Source organism: Etheostoma cragini, chromosome 13 (genome assembly GCF_013103735.1).
Source record: "Etheostoma cragini isolate CJK2018 chromosome 13, CSU_Ecrag_1.0, whole genome shotgun sequence".
In the NCBI taxonomy this organism is placed as follows: Eukaryota; Metazoa; Chordata; class Actinopteri; order Perciformes; family Percidae; genus Etheostoma; species Etheostoma cragini.
The window spans coordinates 814,580-835,344 of record NC_048419.1 but is presented as its reverse complement, the minus strand read 5'-3'; the positions used below and the strand labels follow the sequence as shown (position 1 = coordinate 835,344).

Genomic DNA, 20,765 nt, shown 5'->3' with positions numbered 1-20,765 from the left:
GTACTTCTCTTACTTTGAGGCGTAAGGTTGGTTCAGACATTTCGAACATGAATTGCTGTTTAATCGCTCCAACACATCTGAGCCAAATCCAGCCCATCCGACCTGGCGTGTATATTTTATAGCTTACTGTTCCAGGTGTTCAGATCTCTGGCTTTCCAAAGTCACTGTGTGTTAACGATGGATCTCAGCTCTGATCACATATCCCACTCTTCCATTGTGCTAATGTGTGCCAGTTACAGGAGAACACCTGCTATGTTAACAGTTGTGTATTGTTTATGGGGCAACTGAGAATCCTAAAAAAAGGATATGGAACTGTTTTCGGAAGTTGTTGTTGTTCACATGAGGGACGTTCAGATTGGGAAAGAACAAGTCTTTGTTCTGCAGTAAACACCAGGAATGTGCATTGAAGAAAAAAAGAAAAATATCAAGATGCTGACAGCTTTCACCCTCCGTTTTAAATTGATGACCTTCCATATTGACAAAGCCCGAACATGAGAAGACAACGCAGTCCGTTGATACGCAAAGTGATTTCTGAATGAACACAATACTGACCTCAAGTCATCACACAGACCCACAACAGAGCTCTGAGACTTTCTAACAGTGTCTAGTCTGTTCTTTTGTCAACAGAAACCAAGCTAAACAAAACCGAGAACACACACAGAAAACAGATTTTTTTACCCAGTGCAGCTGCTTTTAATCACCGGGCAATCAAAGTAAAACAAACTATCAGATGAAGCTGGGGCAGCGCTCCCAGTCCTGCGGCCCTGCAGGGGAGCCGTCCTGAGCCTTTTGGAGTGAGGTTTCAGGCCGACCCCCACAATAAAAGAAGCTGTGGTACAGATTGACCTCCTAGCTCCTAGACTGAGGACCTAGTGGGAATTTCATCCGCAATCATTGTCACTTTGACTAAATTATGGTGGAGATCAATATGTCGTTCTCTTCTATGAAGAGTCCCATCACTATTTACGCCGGGCTGACTGCTTTCACATCAGCTGATCTGGGGGAAGCAGCAGGAAGGGCTGGCTGAAGATTAAATGTAGTTAATTTGCACTTCCAACAGGCTTTCGCGTTCACCCCCGTCATCATTATGAGTAATCATACCCTGAGATTTGGAAAAAAACTAATTTAAAGAGGGGAACTGTTTCCCCCATATCATTATAGAAATCCTACAGATGACTTGTTTTAGGACTTTTGGAGTCCCATGGTTCAGCAAGTCATCTGATGTTAACTGATATGACCTTGTCCTATCTGTACTGAATTAAGTTTTTAAAGTGCTGCTTCACTCAAAAATGCCTTTTGCCCTTATTTGATTGTTGAACAATAATCTCTGTACCTTTGACATTCTTCTGGATGAGACCACAATGGCTTTTTGACTAACTGTTGAAGGCAATTTTTAAATTTGAATGAAGATATTAATGCATTTCAAAACTGCTCCTGTACAAAATTTGGATTAACATATTTTATATTGATAGTGTCTAAATTTATATGAAGCACATCTAAAACAATCTTACAAAATATGTAAGGCATGTATTTCTAGTTGTTTACAGTCAATACAGTCGAAACACATTGTTTTACAGGGCAGTGAGAAAGGCGTATCAATTATCGTTTTAGCTATAGTTTTTATGGCTGCGGGTAGTTTAATTATGAGAAAACGTCATATTTTTAAGCTCTTTTCATGTTATGAATACAAAAGTCTTCTGTATGTACTTAGGCTGCCACCTATATTATTATTGGAATAGTATACTGTTTCCATAGCCTACATTTTAAAAGGCAGCTTATTTTAAGTGAGGGAAAAGATTTTTATATTTTTTTATATTAAAGGGCGGCTGACTCAATTCTGTTGTCTATAAATCATTCCCCTTCAGTTATTATTATTATTGCAAGTCATTTTACTATGTGTTTACGTCTCTAAGCCAACCTGAGCCGAGTAGTGCCGGTGGCCGACACTAGAGGCTCGGTCTGCTCGGAGACCGTTATCCAGGCCATGGTTCTGGGCTCCTGCTGCCCGCTCCTTGTTTCGGTTGGCTCGATGTTAGCCCATGCCTTCTGCTGCCGCCGGTTGTAACGATGAAGGCTCTCCCATAAGGCGGGGGAGCGGGACTGTGTTTTCTGGCTGAACACCGAGTGTAGTGCAGCTGCCATGGCCGGGGTTTTCGACATTGATTTGGATCAACCGGATGAGAATGTCTCTGACGACGAACTCGAGGACGGGGTGAGTTAACGTTAACGTTGAGGCTAATACCGCCGCTGTTAGCCAGTTAGCGATCTAGCACTTAGCAACCCCGAGGCCTGCGTAGCTAACACCAGTGGCCAGGGAACGGTATCCGTTATCTGTCCTGTCCAGGCTACTTAACGCCTTTCCCGCGGAACCAGTTAGTGTCCCTTTAAACAGTCACTCCACTGGATTGAAATACATCTCCATTGCATTTTATGAATTTAATATGATGGCCAAGCACTGCTACGTTTTCCGGCCGACACCGGCCGGTAAAGCACATCAGTGTTGACTGTGGACAAGTTGGTGTCCCGTTAACCGTATTGTGTTAGCCATGTCAACGTGTCCTCCGCTGCGTTAACGTTAGTGAAGCCTAAAAAGCCACACTGTGAGCATTGTGCCGTCGGAGGACAAATGAAAAACACCGCCAGGAAACGGTCATAACGAAAGCCGAATACAAAGGAAAGTTGCTACATTTTACTGGGCTGCTAGCTAGCTAACTCACATGTCCGACAATGGACTTATAAGTAAAGAGCGGTTTGCTTTGCCATTCGGTTGTTGTATGGGATACATTAAAATCATAGTGTAGGTTAATTAGTGACATGAATGCAACGTGTATGTTTTTGGCAATATTAATAAATGGGATATAAATAAGTTTGCAGTGAACTGGACATAGGTCTGGCTATGACAGTAAAGGTGCTAGCGGGACTGTAGCTAAAATCACAGTTTGCACCGAGCTAACTTAGCTAACGTTAAGTTAGTAGCATGAAAATACTTTGGTCATAGGTTTATGACCTATAAGTTACAGACATGGGCTTTTTTAAATTATGTTGGTAGTTCATGTTAAATAAAGCTTGTGTTTATTTAACCAGCCAGGTAATTAGTTACTTGCTTTATTAAAACCATTAAGTAATTTGGCTGTGAACCAAAGTTATTAACACTCGTAGTAACAGTCCTTCGCATTCCTGTTTGCTCAAGCTGAGGTTTTCTATCCGGTGTCTGTTGTCTTCAGGTCCAGCTCGGTGAATACATGGACCAGTGCAGTGGATTTGAATTGTAAGTACCAACAAAACTGTAATTCCCTGGGTCCCTAAAGAGGTAAAGGTTTAATGTGACTAAGGGGGGGGGGGCATCTGCATGTTTATCCACTAATATCTTAGAGTTTTTATTTTCTCTGTCACTCATCCATATGGACCCAGTATTAGGTGAATAATCTTGGACAGGGTATTTTAAGGATGAAAACATCCAATTGGGAGTCACTGCATTATTGTGGATCCATATTTTGGTCCATACGTATGTTACTCATGTTCTTAATGCTGCTGTTTGTCTTTGATATTGTAAACACTATGCTGAGTGACTGCTTCGAATGTGATTTTTTTCCTTTTATTTTTGTGTTTTACCAGTAACATGGATGACTGTGAGAAGTTTGAAATTTCAGAGAACAGCGTGAACAAGGGAACAGAGCAGATCAGGCCTGAATGCTTTGAGCTGCTAAAAGTTTTGGGAAAAGGTGGATATGGAAAGGTAAGGCATCTCATTATCTGTAATGAAAATGTTCAAAATGGACTCCCTCCATATGCTGTAATACGACTTGATATTTAGATTTCGAAGGGTGGCAGCGTGTACTCTATATAACGCATTGAGTGCAGAGCTTTATAGCTGGGTTTAGTTTATTATTGAATTAGTTTTTTAAAGTGTGGAAAATATTGTTTGTTTTTTGGCTTGGGCCTTGCAATCAAGTAAGTTTATGGGGGAGGACATCGCACTTACCTGGAAATTCCTGTGAGTGGGGATTTTTTTGACAAAGTTTCAGGAAACTGAGTTTTGCATGCTAGAAATCTCGATCTTTTCTTTTTTCCTCTCTTTTTTTAGAATCACATATCAGCACTTAATACATTCTGCTTGGTTTGATAGAAACATACAGTGATACATCTTTTTTTAAAATATACAAATATGAACAGAACATGGGAAGTTTCAAAGTGGCAAAAAGAAGAAAAAAACATACTTAGAAGAGAATAAAATAAGAAATTACGAGCAGTTAAAGAAAACTGAGGCGTTTAGGAGCAATATACATTTTTCCACTTTTCTCTAGTCTCACAAAAAAGGCAATTCTTTCCATTACATAAACTTAATAAATAATGTCACACCATTTCTCTATTGATGGGCCATTTGGCTTAAGCCATTTCTTTATAATTTCTTTTTTCGCAGCTACACTCAGAATACCAAACAAGTATTTGGTTTTACTATTTACAGATGTTGTGTAGAAAACCAAAGAGAAGCTCGTCCCAATTAAAAGCAATTTTAGCTCCAAATATCATCACTAAATCTGTGTAGATCTTACGCCAGAAAGCCTTTACAATTGGACCAGCCCAGAACAGGTGGTAATGGTTTCCTTCCTGAGAACCACAGTTTCTCCAGCAACTGGAGGAACCTGCGTGAAATAAACAGACAGTCCTCTGCTGAGGCTCTTCCAGCCAACACTCTCCGAGATACTGAGCTTGATATTTTCCATTAAAATTCATAATATTTGGTCCAGACCCCCTCTGTGACGCAACTGTTGGTTTTCTTTCCCATAGTTGATTAAAGTAGATGTTGCTCTTCGTCTTAACTCCTTGGAGTCGCTTATAAAATCTTGAAATTATTTTATGCCCTGAGTCCACTCTGTAGGCTCTATTAACCCATCTGTTATAGGTAATATCTAGTTTATTTGGTATAAAGTTGGGGTCATGTGGGTCATTCTTCCTGCAATCCGCTTTTACTTATGACAGCTAGCCAGGTTTTAAGTCTTAAATGAATCCATTTAGTATTTATTTCCATAAAGTTTTTAATCCTTCTTTTATCCCCTGTTCTCGCCTATATTGTATATTTCCCGATATTCTTTCTTCAATTTCTTTCCATCTCGCCTGGTATTCAGAGTTGCAACAAAACAAGATCCTCAATTGGACTGAAATATAATAATCTTTTAAGCATGGAAGTCCTTATTTATCCTTGTGATAATTGGAGAGTTTGAAATTTATCCTTGGCTTTTTCCCCTGCCAAATAAATCTTGATAGTAATTTGTCCCATTCATTAAATTGTTTTATCATTTATTTCACCTGGAACAGATAAAGTATTCTAGGCAAGATATTTATTTCACAGATTCAATTTCTGACTCAAAACTCAATATTGGAATTTAATTCCATCTCTTTATATCCTTCTGTATTTTCAGATTTAATTGGTTGGAATTTGAATACTACAATTTAGCTGAATCTTGAGGGATGTATACCCCTAAATATCTCAGATATTCCAGGTCCCAATTAAGTTGAAAAGTGGAGTTTATAATCTGACTGACTATAGTTACAACTAAGTATTTGGGTCTTTTGAATATTCACGTTGTACCCCGAGAAAAGACATTAGTTTCAGTATTGACGTCTCTGGATGTGACAAATGGAGTAAAATGTCATCCGCAAACAGGGAAATTGGATGTTCTCGTCCTAGCATTTTATACCTGTAATACTATCATCTTGAGTAATCTCTTGTCTTAAATAAATATTGCAAAAAGTAGAGGACTACTTGGACAGCCTAGTCTAGTCCATCTTTCCAGACCAAATAGCTTAAGATGTTCCCATTTATTTTTTTCTCCTTGCACTTGGATCATTGTGTGGAGCTGGAAGAGTCGTGATAAGTCTGATGTAATCCAAATTTCTGCAATACTCTATAGAATCTCTCAGTTGAACCGATCAAAAGCCTTCTGCGTCAGGGCTCAGCAAGACTAGATGTTCTGTAACATAAAGGTTCTACGAATGTTGTCCTGGGTCTGCCTTTGTTGTGTAAAACCTGTCTACTCCAAACTTATTATCTGGGGAGGATGTTTTTGAGTCTTTTTGCCAAGACATGAGTAAAGTTCTTATAGTCCTGGTTCAGTAGACTAATGGGCCGATAGCTGCCACAGTGGACAACAGTTATTTTGAAAATACTTTTCATTTAGCAAGCAGACACATGACTTATTCTTTCTTGAAGTGGTTTTGTGTATGATGACTTAGTCATTTTCTACAGTTTGAGAATTTCTTAGCATTACAAAGTTACTGCACGTTGTCATCCGTTTTGATATTCTTGTGTAGATACAGTATATGTTTTGGCACAGATTCTAAGTTCCTTGACCTTTAATCTCAGAGCAAATAGTCTTTCAAGAATAATGTGGGAAACTTATGCTGAAAACAGACTTTGGCTCATTCAAAATCAGAACAGTCCCTGGTCATTTCATCAGACATGAATACCTTTGTTAATTCCTTGCTTAGTTGAATGAGTACACGTCATGCTCAATAGCAGCTTATGAACTTAATGTCAGTGCTAAAACAGAATGCATTTTTGTTTGCCCCAAAACTTTTCTCTGAATTTCCCCAGCATGACCTTGTGTATTTTCTCAAGCCATAGTTGAGACGTAGAAGAAAACATCTGGTCTACACAGTCAAAGGAACAGTTACACTTGGATACCTGCAGGTCTTCAAAAGGATTGAATTCAGTTTCCTTACAAAAGCTTCCTAAATATTTTCTCTTACCAGCCGTAGGCAGTAATGGTAGTAAATATAAAGTGTTTTTGTATCCCGTGCGTGCTGTGCTGTTGGGTGATGATGAGGACGGTGATGATGATGTACAATTTTACAGGTGTTTCAAGTTCGGAAGGTATCAGGTGCCACCTCCGGGAAGATATTCGCAATGAAAGTTTTGAAGAAGGTGAGTGAATCTGCCTGTCTGATTTGGCTTAAGATTTTAATATTCAGTGAGAAATATCTCTGATTAGGTATTATGTTCTTTGGTCACCCAGTAAAGGTGGGTCTAGCTCCCCCTAGTGTACACACAGAGAAGTGTAGTGTGAGAGGAATAGCATCTGCATTATCTAATCCATACATAAGAAAACACAACTAACCTCTATCTATGGGGGATTAGCGCATTAAATACTCAGTTAACTCCCAGGCTCAATGCAGCTTAACTGTATAGTGTTTCACATGTACGTTTCTGGTGACATGCTGGTGCATTCAGCTATGAGGCCAGAAGTTAAGGGCAGACCACCAAAAATAATAGCAGCACGCTTTCCCCCATGAAACCTCAGATCTGCTGCTTCTGTTCAGCTTGGCCTCCTCTGCAGCTGACACCGAGCTGGTGCCAGACTTTGGTTGAAAAGCCAGCTCTATTCTCCGAAGACTGAGGTTTCGGTTAACAACTTGACTGTAGCTACCAAACCGGTGCTGGGATTCTTGCACTGCCTGTGCAGCTCATCTTAAAGCTTTGACACTGGCTAATGTCAAAGCTAATGGGCTTATAGTTATTGCCTGAGTAGTTTCACACCCTGAGTCTCTGTGCTTTTCTTTTGTCTCTCTCCAGGCCATGATTGTACGTAATGCAAAGGACACGGCGCACACTAAAGCCGAGAGGAGCATTCTGGAGGATGTAAAGCATCCTTTCATCGTGGATCTCATCTATGCCTTTCAGACGGGGGGAAAGTTGTACCTTATCTTGGAATATCTGAGCGGTGAGCATAACACTCTTAATTGTCGTAAATGTTTTTGATCAATTAATGAGCTTGGGACTCAGTGTGTGCACTGGACACTGGGTGCTAGGGCTGCACAATTAATCCAATTGTAATCACGATCACTGCTTCCCGCGATCAAATTTGAGCGATATTTTAAATGCATAATTCCGTTCATAGAAAGCTCCAGTGTTTTTTGTTTTTTTTACAAAGCCCATCTACTGCTCCATAAACCCCGTCTGATCATGAGCCAGTCAGAGTTGTTCCCTGCACCGCGTAGCTTAGTTTAAAGATGGAGACAGTCACAGAGGACAGAGTAACGTGAGGAAAATTCCAGATAGCAGTCTAGTAGTGATAGTAGTGTCTGTTAGCTCACAGCGCTCTAGGGTGCTAGGTAGTGTCTGTTAGCTCACAGGGCTCTAGGGTGCTAGGTAGTGTCTGTTAGCTCACAGCGCTCTAGGGTGCTAGGTAGTGTCTGTTAGCTCACAGGGCTCTAGGGTGCTAGGTAGTGTCTGTTAGCTCACAGCTCTCTAGGGTGCTAGGTAGTGTCTGTTAGCTCACAGCTCTCTAGGGTGCTAGGTAGTGTCTGTTAGCTCACAGCTCTCTAGGGTGCGACTAACATTATTTCTCTAGGTTGCACCGGTGCACCTAACGTCCTTGCATCCACTGCCTCTCCACAAACGAAGCAATGTGTTAGTTGTAATTTTGCGTTACATGACACTTTCTTCTGTAAAGCCGTGCCTGTGTTTGTATCTCTCCTCTTACTTGCATATGGATGTGAAAGCAGTTATAAACAGCCTATGTGACAATAACATTTTTTTAGGTTAAAATCAACTAATAATTAATCATGATCTCAGTATTGATCAAAATTATCATGATTATCATTTTGGCCATAATCGTGCTGCCCTAGTGGCTGGGCCTTTTTCTTTCAATAAAGTGAAAATGTCATTCTCCATTTCCACTTTGTATCAGTTTGACTGATTCTGTGTGTTGTGAATGCAGGGGGGGAGCTGTTTATGCAACTGGAAAGAGAGGGCATCTTCATGGAGGACACAGCATGGTGAGTTAGTTTGTCTGTCACCTGCCACCTCAACCATCTGGCCAGGGATAACAGTAGGATTTAGCTTTCCTTGGACTCATTTCTGGTGATCAAAGGGAGTTTATCCCCATTAATATAAAATAAAGATTTGAGTTTTTGAAGCTATCCTGTTTCAGGATGTTATGCTTAAACATGTCAAATCATTTTATCCTCTTTTTCACTCACTTCCTATGTCTGTACACATAAATTAAAGGCCACCCCCGTTATTTACAATAGGAAACTATTTCCAAATAGCAACAGAGTGGGCATCTTAACAAACACCCAGTGTTTTGCCTGTTGTCTCATAGAGGTCTTTTCTTGCTGACTCATGATGTACAACAGGGTCAGGAATGCTGGATTATGTCTCAATACCAGTGGGATTTGTTGCCTCTGGCAGATTAAGGCTAGCAATTAAAAAAAGAAAAAAGAAAAGAAAATACTCTACAAATTTTAAGGGGGAAGCATTTAGTTTTGTAAAAACAGGCGGATGTGTGACACTGTGTCTGAGGCGGTGTGCGGTGACTTGGAACAGGGACAAAACACTTGCATTACCTGCTGCTCTGTTTTTATAAATACAGCCTGGAGATGAAAACGGTGATTAAATGAACCAAGCTGCTGAACAAATGACGGTGTGCAATTCTGGGAGGATAACCTTAATGAAATTGAGAATTACACCTCAACTGCAGATATCTACAAAGCATGTAGATAATATATAAATATACAGATTTGGTGATTGGTAAAAAACAGATTACCATGTCAATGAATTTGGGACCTGTGTCTTGCTTTTTTTCTGTTGACAGTTTCTACCTGGCAGAGATCTCGATGGCGCTGGGTCACCTGCACCAGAAAGGCATCATCTATAGAGACCTGAAGCCTGAGAACATCATGCTCAACAACAACGGTACACAGACCTCAAGGGTCATTCACAACAAAAGGCCAAGTAGAAAACACCAAGATACATGTCCTTTTCATATTACCTTAAGTTCCCAGACTAAATTCTTTCTCTGGGTAACCTGATACTTATCTATCTTGCATTATGTTTCTCTCTCATAATTTGGCTTTGGTTTGGTTTCCTTTTAGGACATGTGAAGTTGACCGACTTTGGTCTATGCAAAGAGTCCATCCATGACGGAACGGTCACCCACACCTTCTGTGGCACGATCGAATACATGTATGTCACACAATCATCATGCATATTTTGTAGATCCATTCTTTAAGATATATCACGCACATTTCCTACTTTGTAGTGTATCTGCTGTATCACCTTGGACATTCCCTCGTCCTTCCTCAGGGCTCCAGAGATCCTGATGAGGAGTGGACATAACCGAGCAGTGGACTGGTGGAGTTTGGGAGCGCTCATGTATGACATGCTGACTGGAGCAGTAAGTGCACACTAGTAGTAGCATTGCTGTAAGTTAAATTCCAGTAGGAGGCATCTGATACTATTGGTAACTGTTGTTTTATAGCCTCCATTCACTGGGGAAAACCGAAAGAAGACAATTGACAAAATCTTGAAATGCAAACTCAGCCTTCCACCTTACCTCACACAAGAAGCTAGGGACCTTCTGAAAAAGGTGAGCTGTAAAAATCTTCCTTCTGCCTCATGTGAGTGGATTTGTTGTCTCTGCTGAAACATTTGGAGTGGTATGAAAAATAAGTCTTCAAACCTGCTCTTTCAGCTGCTTAAACGAAATGCCTCGTTGCGACTCGGGGCTGGACCAGAAGATGCTGCTGATGTCCAGGTAAATATATCCGTTGAAAGTAGAGTCACAAGTTTATACATGCATCTATGATTTAATACAATAACTCAGAAAATGAGAATGTAGTAGTGACAAAATATAAAAACCCTGCTGCTGTCTGTTGTGTTTCCAAGGCCCACCCATTCTTCCGGCATACAAACTGGGATGACCTCTTCGCTCGCAGAGTGGAGCCTCCATTTAAACCCTACCTGGTGAGTTTGTCTTTCAATGCAGCAAGGTCCTCTGTGAGCCGTCTTGTGTCCCTGCAAGATGATTATCTGACCTGCTTCTTTTGGCAGCAATCGGCTGATGACGTGAGCCAGTTTGACTCCAAGTTCACCAGCCAGACTCCAGTGGACAGCCCCGACGACTCCACGCTCAGCGAGAGCGCCAATCAAGTCTTCCTGGTGGGTAACTAGTGCCGTACCTCCCAGAACACCGTGGACCTGTCCGCTTCTCTGTCCGTCTCTGGAGGACAGAGACTCCAGAATTTGTCATAACTTAAAGAATAATCCATGATAAAAACCTACAAAAAGTAGTGCATGACTCAAAGGTCCATAATAGATTTTTTTGTTTCTGTGTCCACTTACTGCAGGTTAAAATAAAATTGTTGTTTATTGCTTTTGGACCAGTACTGATTTTTTTTGTATATTTAATTTCAATTTTAAATCTGTTTATTGATCCCCAATGGGGAAATTACAATTTACACTCTGTGTCCACATATCATAAAGTAAGAAAGTTTAACAGATATCAATATCAGTTATCAAAAAAGATAGTCCATAGCCTGGAGCCAGTCTTTAAAGTATTATTTAAGACTTTGTTTACAAATAGGCAAATTCTGTAAGGACCTCATTTTGAATAATTTTAATATTGAAATAAACTAAAGTTCTAGTGCAACATCCGATAGTCCTGAGGGTGACTTTGCCAAATTTTAGACTAGGTATTTTAAGGAAAGACAACATTTTTAATAGAAAACTGTGTCATTGACTCTAGCCCTTTACCGTTTCTGTGTTGCCTGCAAACAAACATACAAACATAGGCCAGCTCCGGACATAATGGTTTTTATTTCCCTTTCAACAAGTGGGTCTTACGAGAATCGGTTAATTCATCCCATCTGGTGTAGTCCTGCTGGTTTTCCTGGAAGCTTCACTCACTGTTCCACCACATTGCATGATATGGTTTACTCAGCATTTCTTTGCTCATCATCAGCTGTGGGTTGTTTTTGGAAAGATGGTCTTTGAAGAGGTGGACTCAGATCTCTCTGTTTTTTTGTCCCTTCACCCCCCTCCCCAGGGTTTCACATATGTAGCTCCATCTGTGCTTGAAAACGTCAAAGAGAAGTTCTCTTTCGAGCCAAAGGTGCGCTCACCACGGAAGTTCCCAGGAAGCCCCAGAACACCTGTGAGGTAACGGCAAGTTGTTTTTCTTGTTATTGTTATTTAGTTCACAGTTTACGGTTACTCATTCGCTGTCCCAAGTAAATGTAGCTGGCTTGACCTCAATAAAGCCATCCTCAGAAGGATAAAAAAAGCAACTTGAGGCCAAAGGTGAACGTTGGCTTTTCATGCAGATAAAGTAAATTGATAAACTTTTGTCTGAACATCTGCTAACTATTTGAACAGTGGTATCAGATGAAATCATTCCTCCGTCATGTGCAGTTGTATGGTTTCGGTTCTGACTGCAACATTTAAATATTACGAATTTAACGAATATTAAGAAATCATTTTGGGGTGCATGTTTTGCTGTCCCTATTTTTTTATGTTAAGGCCAAGAATTGGTTGCTAATGTTAACCTAGCAACTGTTACTCTCAAGCCCTGCAGAGAGTGGTCTTCAATAGGCTATTTATATACTGGGGTGCATCAGAGACAATAGCTTCTGACATCTTACTCCACCACAGTCCGTTAAAGTTTGTCGGAGGGGAATGCTGGCCGAGGGGACCCCCGCTGACCAGCAGCACCGCGGAGCAACCCATGGAGGTGTCCACGGTAGAGCAGATGGACACAAGCAGCAGCAGCAGCGCCTCTGAGGCCTCTGCACCACTTCCCATCAGGCACCCTTCGGGCATCAATGCAGGGTCCTACAAAAAGCAGACCTACCCCATGAACTGCAAGCGGCCCGCTCATCTACGAATGAACCTATGACGCTTGGCTCACCTCCAAACATTAGGACTACTTCCAATTCCTCATCCTTTCCCCTTTTGTTTCCTTTCAAAGAGACTTGTAGATTTTATTAATTTTTTTATTGACTGACACTGTCGGTGCAGATCACCAGCTCTTCCAGCAGCGCCTTCCCATCCCTCCTGAGTCAACCTGGACTCCTCAGCTTCATGCAAATAATCAGCAGTAGAAGATATAGTGAGTCAGAGGAGTTATGTGTTAGACGCAACTTGCTTGTTGGCTGGCTAATGCCTGCTGACGAATGGGCTGAGGCGGTATCATTATCATATGACTTACTGGTGCTCTTCTATGCTCAAATCTGGGCGTTAGATTTTAATGTTGATGACTAGTTGCCTCCATCGCCGTGAGAGAATTTGGTTACAAAGGGCATTTATTTCTCCTTTAAAATGCCCGGCTTTGTTTTTGTAGAACTTGCAGGTTGCACTGTCAGGTAGAATTATTGAACAATTCCACAATAAACACAGTATTGTTTTTATGTTTGAGGAAACATTGCCTTTGCCACGGTAGCGTGTGGTCAGGAGGAGGTGAGGCCCGATCTACGGAAAAGCAGCTATAAAAAGATAGAAGTGAAATCTCAGTTTAAAGCATCACTTCCACCACAATCAAAACCAAATGCTGGCACTGCTTTACTTGTGTGACTGGAATGTTTTCTGTGGGGGGGGCCTGTCCAGCACCATTGTTCTCTTTCTCTGTGTTGAATGTAAACAGACTCTAAATGCCTATTTGTGTAAATGTCCTGCGCTTGGCTCCAATGACCCCTGCAGCAGTATTCTTTAACTCATCTATTCAGTCTCATTGCCACTATCATGGTTGGAAGACTAACAGACACACACTTAGCCAAAATGACATCACTGGCCTTTTGTTGTTGCTTCAGGCAGTGTTCATGTCTCATGTGTTTGGGTGCTTTGTGTATGCTCTTTGTGCATTTACAGTAACAGGGTCTCAGTGGTAGGGGGATTAGGCTCGCATTGCCAGACCTTCTTCCACAGCGCTGCGGGGAAGGGTCTGGCTGCATTCTGGGATGGGAGAAAAACCTGCTGTGGTTATCAGCATTTCTTCAAACCAATCCCTATGTGCATGGGCGGAGCTAAACCCCGGACGGAGCCACTGTGCTGCTGCAAAATAGCATCAGGAAGGAAGTGGTTTTGGTGCAACGTGTACGTTCAGAAGTAGTTTTAGTCGTCAACAGAAAACTCAGATTGGACAGATAGTCTAGCTAGCTGTCTGTATTTACCCTGCAGAGATCTGAGGACCAGGTAACCATAGTCCTCAGATTGGACCGAAAGTCCAGCTAGCTGTCTGGGTTTACCCCGCAGAGATCTGAGGACCAGGTAACCATAGTCTTCTACCGGAAGTTAGAACGGCAACACTAAGAAAGCGGAAGGTGAAGGACACACGGCAGAATTTTCGACGTCAACGGAGCAATCCCGGTAGTGGAACGCTGTGGACATAGACTCTAAGGGGGATAAACCTAGACTTAAATGAGTGGACATTCTCTCAATTGCTGTTTGAGACGTGTGGCCTGTTTGTGTGACGTGAAGCTGCTATATGAGCCTCTGGAGTCAAGCCATCTGAAACCTCTCGCCCTAAAACTGACCCCGCTGTCGGGTGCAGATTCCCATGAGGATAACTGAATATCAGCTTCAGGTTGAATGGCTCCCTGATGTTTCTCTAATCCTAAAGCTTAGTGTTTAATGAATTGACCAAAAACACTGTTTCAATGAACCAAATGAGTCTTGCTGGTAAACAAACCCCGGACAACCATGTTTCTGTAAGAAGGGCAAGGTTCAAAGGTCAACCATGTTTTGTTCATAACGTCATATTTAATGCAATGACTTTGTTTTCCACATTGATGCTCAAAGAGGCAGTTTAATGGGTTCCTTTTAGTTACTTTGCACATTTGTAACTAAGTGAAGCTGGCCTGGATCTCTGTTCTAGGATGGCTGTCTCCCCGATGTGAGACGTGCACGAGTAGCAACGAGAGACTTCTGTCATGTCAACCCGTAAAAATGGACTTACTAATGAAGTTGGTTCACTGCTGGCTACAAGTTAGCATCAAACAACACAAAGGCTGTCAGCTGAATGGTGTTGTGAGCTAACGCTAGCAATCAGTCAATCATAGATAGCTAAAACCTTTTGGAAATTATTTCCCTCTTCTGTTATTGTTTGTAATGAGAAGTTGATTTCACTAATTTCAGTATGCCACGTTATGCTGTAAACCGTTAAAATCTGAGCATGCCCGACTCACACCGGGGGGGGGGGGGGGGGGGGCGCTATGGATCCGTGCCAGCCTCGGCTTTTCTTTTTCTTCTTCTACCATTCCGGTACAGTTGTTTTGAGACCAGTCACTCCACTTACTTTCTTTGTTACAATATTTATTTGAAGTGCCATTGTGTTTCTCCTGCGTTGTTCACACTATGCAAACTGTATTTATTATGTATTATTTAGATAAGGCAGCAGAATGTAATAATTTGATTAGGCATTCTTGTAAGACTTTGTTTGTCATAAACATGTACAGTATAATTTTGTTTCCGCATAACATGTCTTACAACTTTTTTTTTAATGCATTTTATTTTGTATTATTCCAAACTTGAGAACAGTGACCTGAACGTCTTACAGTATTGATTGTGATTGTGTTGCAAAACATATTGAAGGGAGATTTACAAAAACATTTTGATATCTTAGACTTTCCTTGATGAAAACTTGAAGTTCAGTTTGTCTTTTTGTCGTTCCTGTTGGGGGGAAACCAATGCAAAAAACCAAGGATGTTAACATCTTTACTCGAGTATTCTCCACACTGAGAAGATTGAGAACCATCTTATCAATTTTACTTCAAGTTGGAAACACCATCTTAGAGTAGAACGGGAGCTTTAATCACTGATGGGCATTAAATAACATTGTTTGTCACCCCTAGATCTGCCCCTCAGATTGGGTATGTTAATATGTGTCATGTACATAATTAAGTCAAAAAAGGAATGGAGCTAGTCTCTGGGCAGTGCCACTGTAACATAACAGATAGTAGAAAGCACAGTGACAAAATGTGGTCATTTTAGCAGTTGAGTCGGGTTATCTTGTGACATTTTAACGATTCATCTCTTAATTTTAAGCGAACTCTACTCAACCTCCGTACACCAGTCTAAATATTAGACTTGTCTCAGACGGCTGCTATAGCATTCTCATTTTGTTACATGAACAAGTCACAAACACTAAAATTGTACATCTTTATTCAGATAGTTTATGCATCTAAATGGATAAAAACACAGTGAAATGATTTTTGTACATATTAAAATAGATGTTCTTCCCAGTCTTTGGTTTTTATAAAACGAGGTTACGTTACCTCTATAGAAAAATAATTTGTGTAAATCATTATCTCACAAGCTTTGTTGCATGCTTTTTATCAGACATGAAAAAGTATTGTATTTATTTAGTGCAGCGGCTTCCTAAAAGCCTCTGGCGTCCAGTCGGAGCAGAACGGCAGCAGCACTGAGATCTACACAGTGGTTACCAATCACAAGTCAAAACACTGGAAACAAGTTCATGTGTAGCATGTTTGTTCAAATGTTTGATAAGAAGAAAAATCTGTTTAAAATACTTTATATTTCTCTGATGTTCCCATTTTCTGTACAAGAAACTGTGGAAAAAGAACTATTTGCTGCTCCATAAGGAAGGTTTATATGAAGATAATTAAAGGTGAATAAAAGCAACACAAAACAAAAAAATCACTTTGAGACATGACAATAATCAACTTTCTGTTGTCTTTGAGAGTGACTAGTAGGGATGTACTGGTGAATAAGCCAGAAACACTACTGTAGGTGCAAGTTGTGTGTCCTTACCGACCACAGCCCTTAAAACCGTGTGTACAACATTACTGGTCAGTGGGGCTGGACAGCCTCAGAAAATAACATTAACTACACACTAATACCAATGTACCCCACCCAGAAGCCCACCACCTATACCCTCACAATCAATAAATCTGCAAGTGTGAAGATGTGGCTCCATCCCTCCATTTGGAAACCTTCTCTGTGATCACGGTGCGACAGAGAGGGCAGCTCTTCTCACGGTTAAACCACAGAGCAATGCATTCATCACAGAATATGTGCTGCAAAGCAGGAAAACAACGGGACATCAGCACTTACCCTACATGACTAGCTCTATATAACTGATGCACTTCAGTTCATCTGATATCTAATTATAAATAAAGAAAAACATGGCTTATTATTACAGTAGCACATAAATTAGAAGGGTAGTGAATAAAGAGACATTTACAGGTGTAAAACTGAAAATTCTGATTTAGGTGTTCCATTTTCACATAAGTTTTCTCTCTTAAGTAATACTGCTCCTTCCTCAACTGCTGTATACTGTGATAACAGTTTGATGACATAATTGAAGAGGAGGGATGTGTGACAGATGCCTGAAGGATCTTAATCTGACTATTGATGCCCACAGGGCACAGTAAGCTAACCAACCAACCGCTTTAATTTTACATACTAACTAAATAAATAACACAAGCTGACTTATGGTTTGACAGGCCCAGTAGTGCACACACGTGAGCTTTTACCTGACAGAGTAGGACCCGAGGCTCCCTGTACTCTCCCTGACAGATGGGACAGATGTCTCCAGCCTCACTGCACTGACTCCTAGTGGCTGCTGGGCCTGTATGCTGAGAGACCAAAGAAAACACGTCAGCATAGCTGCTTACTGGATGTGACCATTTACTATCTAATTAACAAGTTGTTTACCACTGACCTCGCCTTTTACAAATATCCTCACAGTTTTCATGAAAGACGTCCACTGTCCGTACAATCCTAAAAGCTGAAAGAGAGAAGAAAAAAGAGAAAAGTTTGAAAACCCATTTATTTTAAAATCATGAAAAGGACCCGTGTGTAGGATTTAGTGGCATCTAGTGCTGAGCTTGCATCCAACTTAATGCTAGGGATGCCGCAATGAGGACATTTTCCCACCAGTTAATAACTTGTGACAACACCAATGTTACTGATTAAACTGGACAGGACATGACAAGGCGAGATATCGCCTGATGATGCCTAATATCTGCAGTGCTTCCTTTAGTCTCTGGACTGTGGAGCAGCTGCCGGAGCGGATTGAGATAACTCTAGACAAATGGTTGCACCTTCAGAGTTTACACAGAGCCTCATTAATGTTATCAGGTTTCCCATTAGCATCGGGTTTAAATATAAATCATGTAACAAAATAACAGAAAGAATGCCAAATAGACGCCTTAGCAGACACTTTTCAGTTTATATATTAGTGTCTGTCATCTGACTAAGTATTGATAACGTTAAGTATTTTACAAATTATGTAAAAAAAAAAAAGACGAAGCAGCTGAATGTGGGCGCTGAAACGAGAAAATTTACTACATTTTATTTCTGTAACCCAAAAAAGAAAGCTCCATGGAAGAGGACCCGCTCCCTATGTAGATATGAACAGCTCATTTAAAAAATTAGGAAACTGCAACAATTCTTGGTTTCAGGTGATGTTACAGTTATGAAAAAATAATTGTGAATATTACATTCCATTTCTGCCAATACACCCCCCTAAATCCTACACCCTGGTCCTGTGATAATACAAAGATCTATTGCTGTTAGTTTGACTGCTCCCGCCTTCAGTATGAGGTAGAGCAGAGCCAGCAGGACCCCCAGGGTGAGTCCGGGGGTGCCGTCCACCTCCTCGTATGTGACCAGGTAGCGGAACCACAGTGGAACAGGAGCCATGGCCTGGTGTACCTGACCCAGCTCCTCCGTCAGCATCACCCAACGTCCCTGCAGACATAAACACGCAAAATAACAACTACTGCACCAGCACTGCCAAGACATGACCTCGGTATTCTCTTCTTAAGGATAAATCCAGCACACACACCTGGGTTCTGTAGGTCACCAGTGAAGATGGCAGCAGCAGAATAAGGCACTTAATCCCCATAAAGAGGAACTTTATTATGAAGTTGGTGATGCCGACAGCCCACAGAACCTCCCAGAAACCCAGCGGCTCAATGCTTGGGCTGAGGAAGACGAGGCTGGAAGGAGGTTGACATTCAGGTTAAAGGGCATGTTCACGTTGGCACCGTCCACTGCACTCCAGATTTAACCGTTTACTAAACCACAGTGGGTGGGCAATACAGACATAAAATAGAGATTTGACTCTTCAGTAAATAATGTGTTTTGATGTTAAAGTCAGGGGTTCTGCTGGACCAACGAGCTGTAGTCAAGTCACCAAAGTATGAAAGTATGAAAAAATCCCAACAGGGTGTTCTGGCTAAACTCACAGCCACAGACTAAGATTATCCTCCAAGAACAGGCAGTTGGCTAAAGGAAATAGACACCTAAGCTTGTTCTTTGGGGCTATTAATGTGAAATGATGCATTCCCACTTACCAATAGTGAAGCGTCTCAGGGAGAAAGGTGTAGTAAAGCAGCAGGGTGCAAGAGGTCAGGAACAGGAGCAGCCAAACACACTGCAGCTTGGACTGGCGCTCCTGAGGGACACACAGGCAGGAACATGGTTTAAAATCTATGAAATGCAAAAAGGAATCTGCAAATGGTTTCTGTTCTCGACTTACCTGAAGAAACACTAGACTTTGAAGGTTTTTATTCACATAGAGAAATGTTGTAAAGAGGCCAACCCCAACTGCAAGACCTGGTAAATGGAGAGAAAGCGTAGAAGTTGGGTTGCGTCCACAGTTCAATAACAAAGTTAGCGTAGCCCGTACTCACCCAGAGCATGTTGGATGACCAGTTTAGCACACAGTAGGACAATGAAAGGAAGACTCTTCTGGAGCCAGCGGAACAGGCAGCGGAGCTCAGACATGGAGGTGCTGGGTTCTCCAGAGTCCAGATCAGAGTCAGGCGGGTCAAGCTCTGGCTCCGTATTCAAGTGGTGTGGCAGCCGATTATGAGCATGTGGATGAGAATGAGAGTGGCTGTGGGAACTGACTCTGGACCTCCTGGATGATGCGCCTCCACTGCACTCCCCAGGACTGCTGGTCATGGTTACCCGCACCTCGTTGCTCTCAGCAGGGGCCGGTGTTCTGGTAAGTTCTGGTTGCAGAGGAAGGGATAAACCATTTCCTGCATGAGCACCCCGCTCACTTGAATTCGGCTGCATAACAGTTGGGGACTCCCTCAGTTTCCCTGCTCGTCTGGAATCACTCCTTTGACATAGAAGACAGACCTTTAGGCCTCAGGCACCAACCGGGTTCACAGCTACATTAACAAGTTGTACACGTGAAGATGGATCAGATCCAGATGGACTGCACTAGCTTTAATTGCAGGACTTTGCATTCATCTTTGAATAGAGGATTCCAGCAAGCAAACGAAACAACGACGCCACTATGTCCTTATTATTTGACTAGGTTCTAGGTGACTATAGAACCTTTAGATCGGGTTTCAGGTAGGCATGGAGCCCCTGCCCCCTCCGGGGCTTAAGGGGCTCCGTAGAAACACTAGCCAGTGTCTGTGGACCTGACGTCTTTAGAGACCCGTATGGACGTCTAGTGAACTAGGTTAGCTGGACTATGCGTCTGTTGTTTAAACTAGTGAGAGAGAGATTAGCACACAGACAACTGGGCTAGCATTAGCAGCTAGCTAACAGACCAGTGAGAACGGCTGCAGCTCACCTATCATTGTGCACCCGGAGTTTCATGGTGAGCTGTCGGTCCCCATCTGATCCAAGTCCAGGTCCAGGTCCTGTCCACGCGAAACAAAACAAAAAGAAACCAAAAACCAAACGAAGCCGTTTTGTTTCAGGCTAAGCTGTGTTAGCAGACATCTTTACGTTGTTTACGACAGCAGATGTCGCAAATTCCTTCTGGTGGCTTTTTACGGCATGTCGGATGGAAAATGCCTCCACCTGTCTATGGCCTCCATAGACATATATATGATGATATGAGACAATAATTTCTTCATTCTTTTACACTTTGGTTTTCTGCTTCTCTCTGCTAGCTAGCGTTAGCTATCAGCCATGCTATAATCCCCACATCAATATCAATATCAATATCAATAATAAGACTTTCAGGATCAGATTAACCACAATGTGTACTGTC

The 20,765-nt window shown here is 41.7% G+C and overlaps 2 protein-coding genes and 1 long non-coding RNA gene across 5 annotated transcripts; 2 read left to right on the top strand and 1 right to left on the bottom strand.

The window, feature by feature from the left end:
• Positions 1–1,943: 1,943 nt before the first annotated feature.
• Positions 1,944–13,279, top strand: rps6kb1a (ribosomal protein S6 kinase b, polypeptide 1a). Of its 2 annotated transcripts, none has more exons than XM_034890057.1 (15): positions 1,944–2,212; positions 3,225–3,268; positions 3,616–3,736; positions 6,857–6,925; positions 7,574–7,721; positions 8,721–8,778; positions 9,597–9,697; positions 9,877–9,967; positions 10,088–10,178; positions 10,263–10,370; positions 10,476–10,538; positions 10,670–10,747; positions 10,835–10,942; positions 11,829–11,941; positions 12,434–13,279. In XM_034890057.1, the coding sequence occupies exons 1-15, from the start codon at positions 2,141–2,143 to the stop codon at positions 12,675–12,677; spliced, it is 1,509 nt and encodes a 502-aa protein (XP_034745948.1). In that variant the 5' UTR covers positions 1,944–2,140; the 3' UTR covers positions 12,678–13,279. The 2 variants fall into 2 exon arrangements, with proteins under 2 accessions (XP_034745948.1, XP_034745949.1); XM_034890058.1 differs by having other exon boundaries at positions 1,989–2,212; positions 3,651–3,736.
• A 12-nt stretch (positions 13,280–13,291) lies between these two features.
• Positions 13,292–14,464, top strand: LOC117955518. The gene is made up of 2 exons (XR_004659072.1): positions 13,292–13,935; positions 14,069–14,464. It is a non-coding gene; the product is annotated as an uncharacterized LOC117955518 (long non-coding RNA).
• A 1,827-nt stretch (positions 14,465–16,291) lies between these two features.
• rnft1 (ring finger protein, transmembrane 1) lies at positions 16,292–20,557 on the bottom strand. 2 transcript variants are annotated; one of them, XM_034890055.1, is made up of 9 exons: positions 20,340–20,557; positions 19,438–19,874; positions 19,284–19,360; positions 19,099–19,199; positions 18,588–18,741; positions 18,332–18,490; positions 17,460–17,525; positions 17,272–17,373; positions 16,292–16,812 (listed from the first exon to the last, which is right to left on the bottom strand). In XM_034890055.1, exons 1-9 carry the CDS (start codon positions 20,363–20,365, stop codon positions 16,678–16,680), a joined length of 1,257 nt encoding a protein of 418 aa, XP_034745946.1. In that variant the 5' UTR covers positions 20,366–20,557; the 3' UTR covers positions 16,292–16,677. The 2 variants fall into 2 exon arrangements, with proteins under 2 accessions (XP_034745946.1, XP_034745947.1); XM_034890056.1 differs by having other exon boundaries at positions 19,438–19,761; positions 20,340–20,552.
• Between the last annotated feature and the right edge of the window lie 208 nt (positions 20,558–20,765).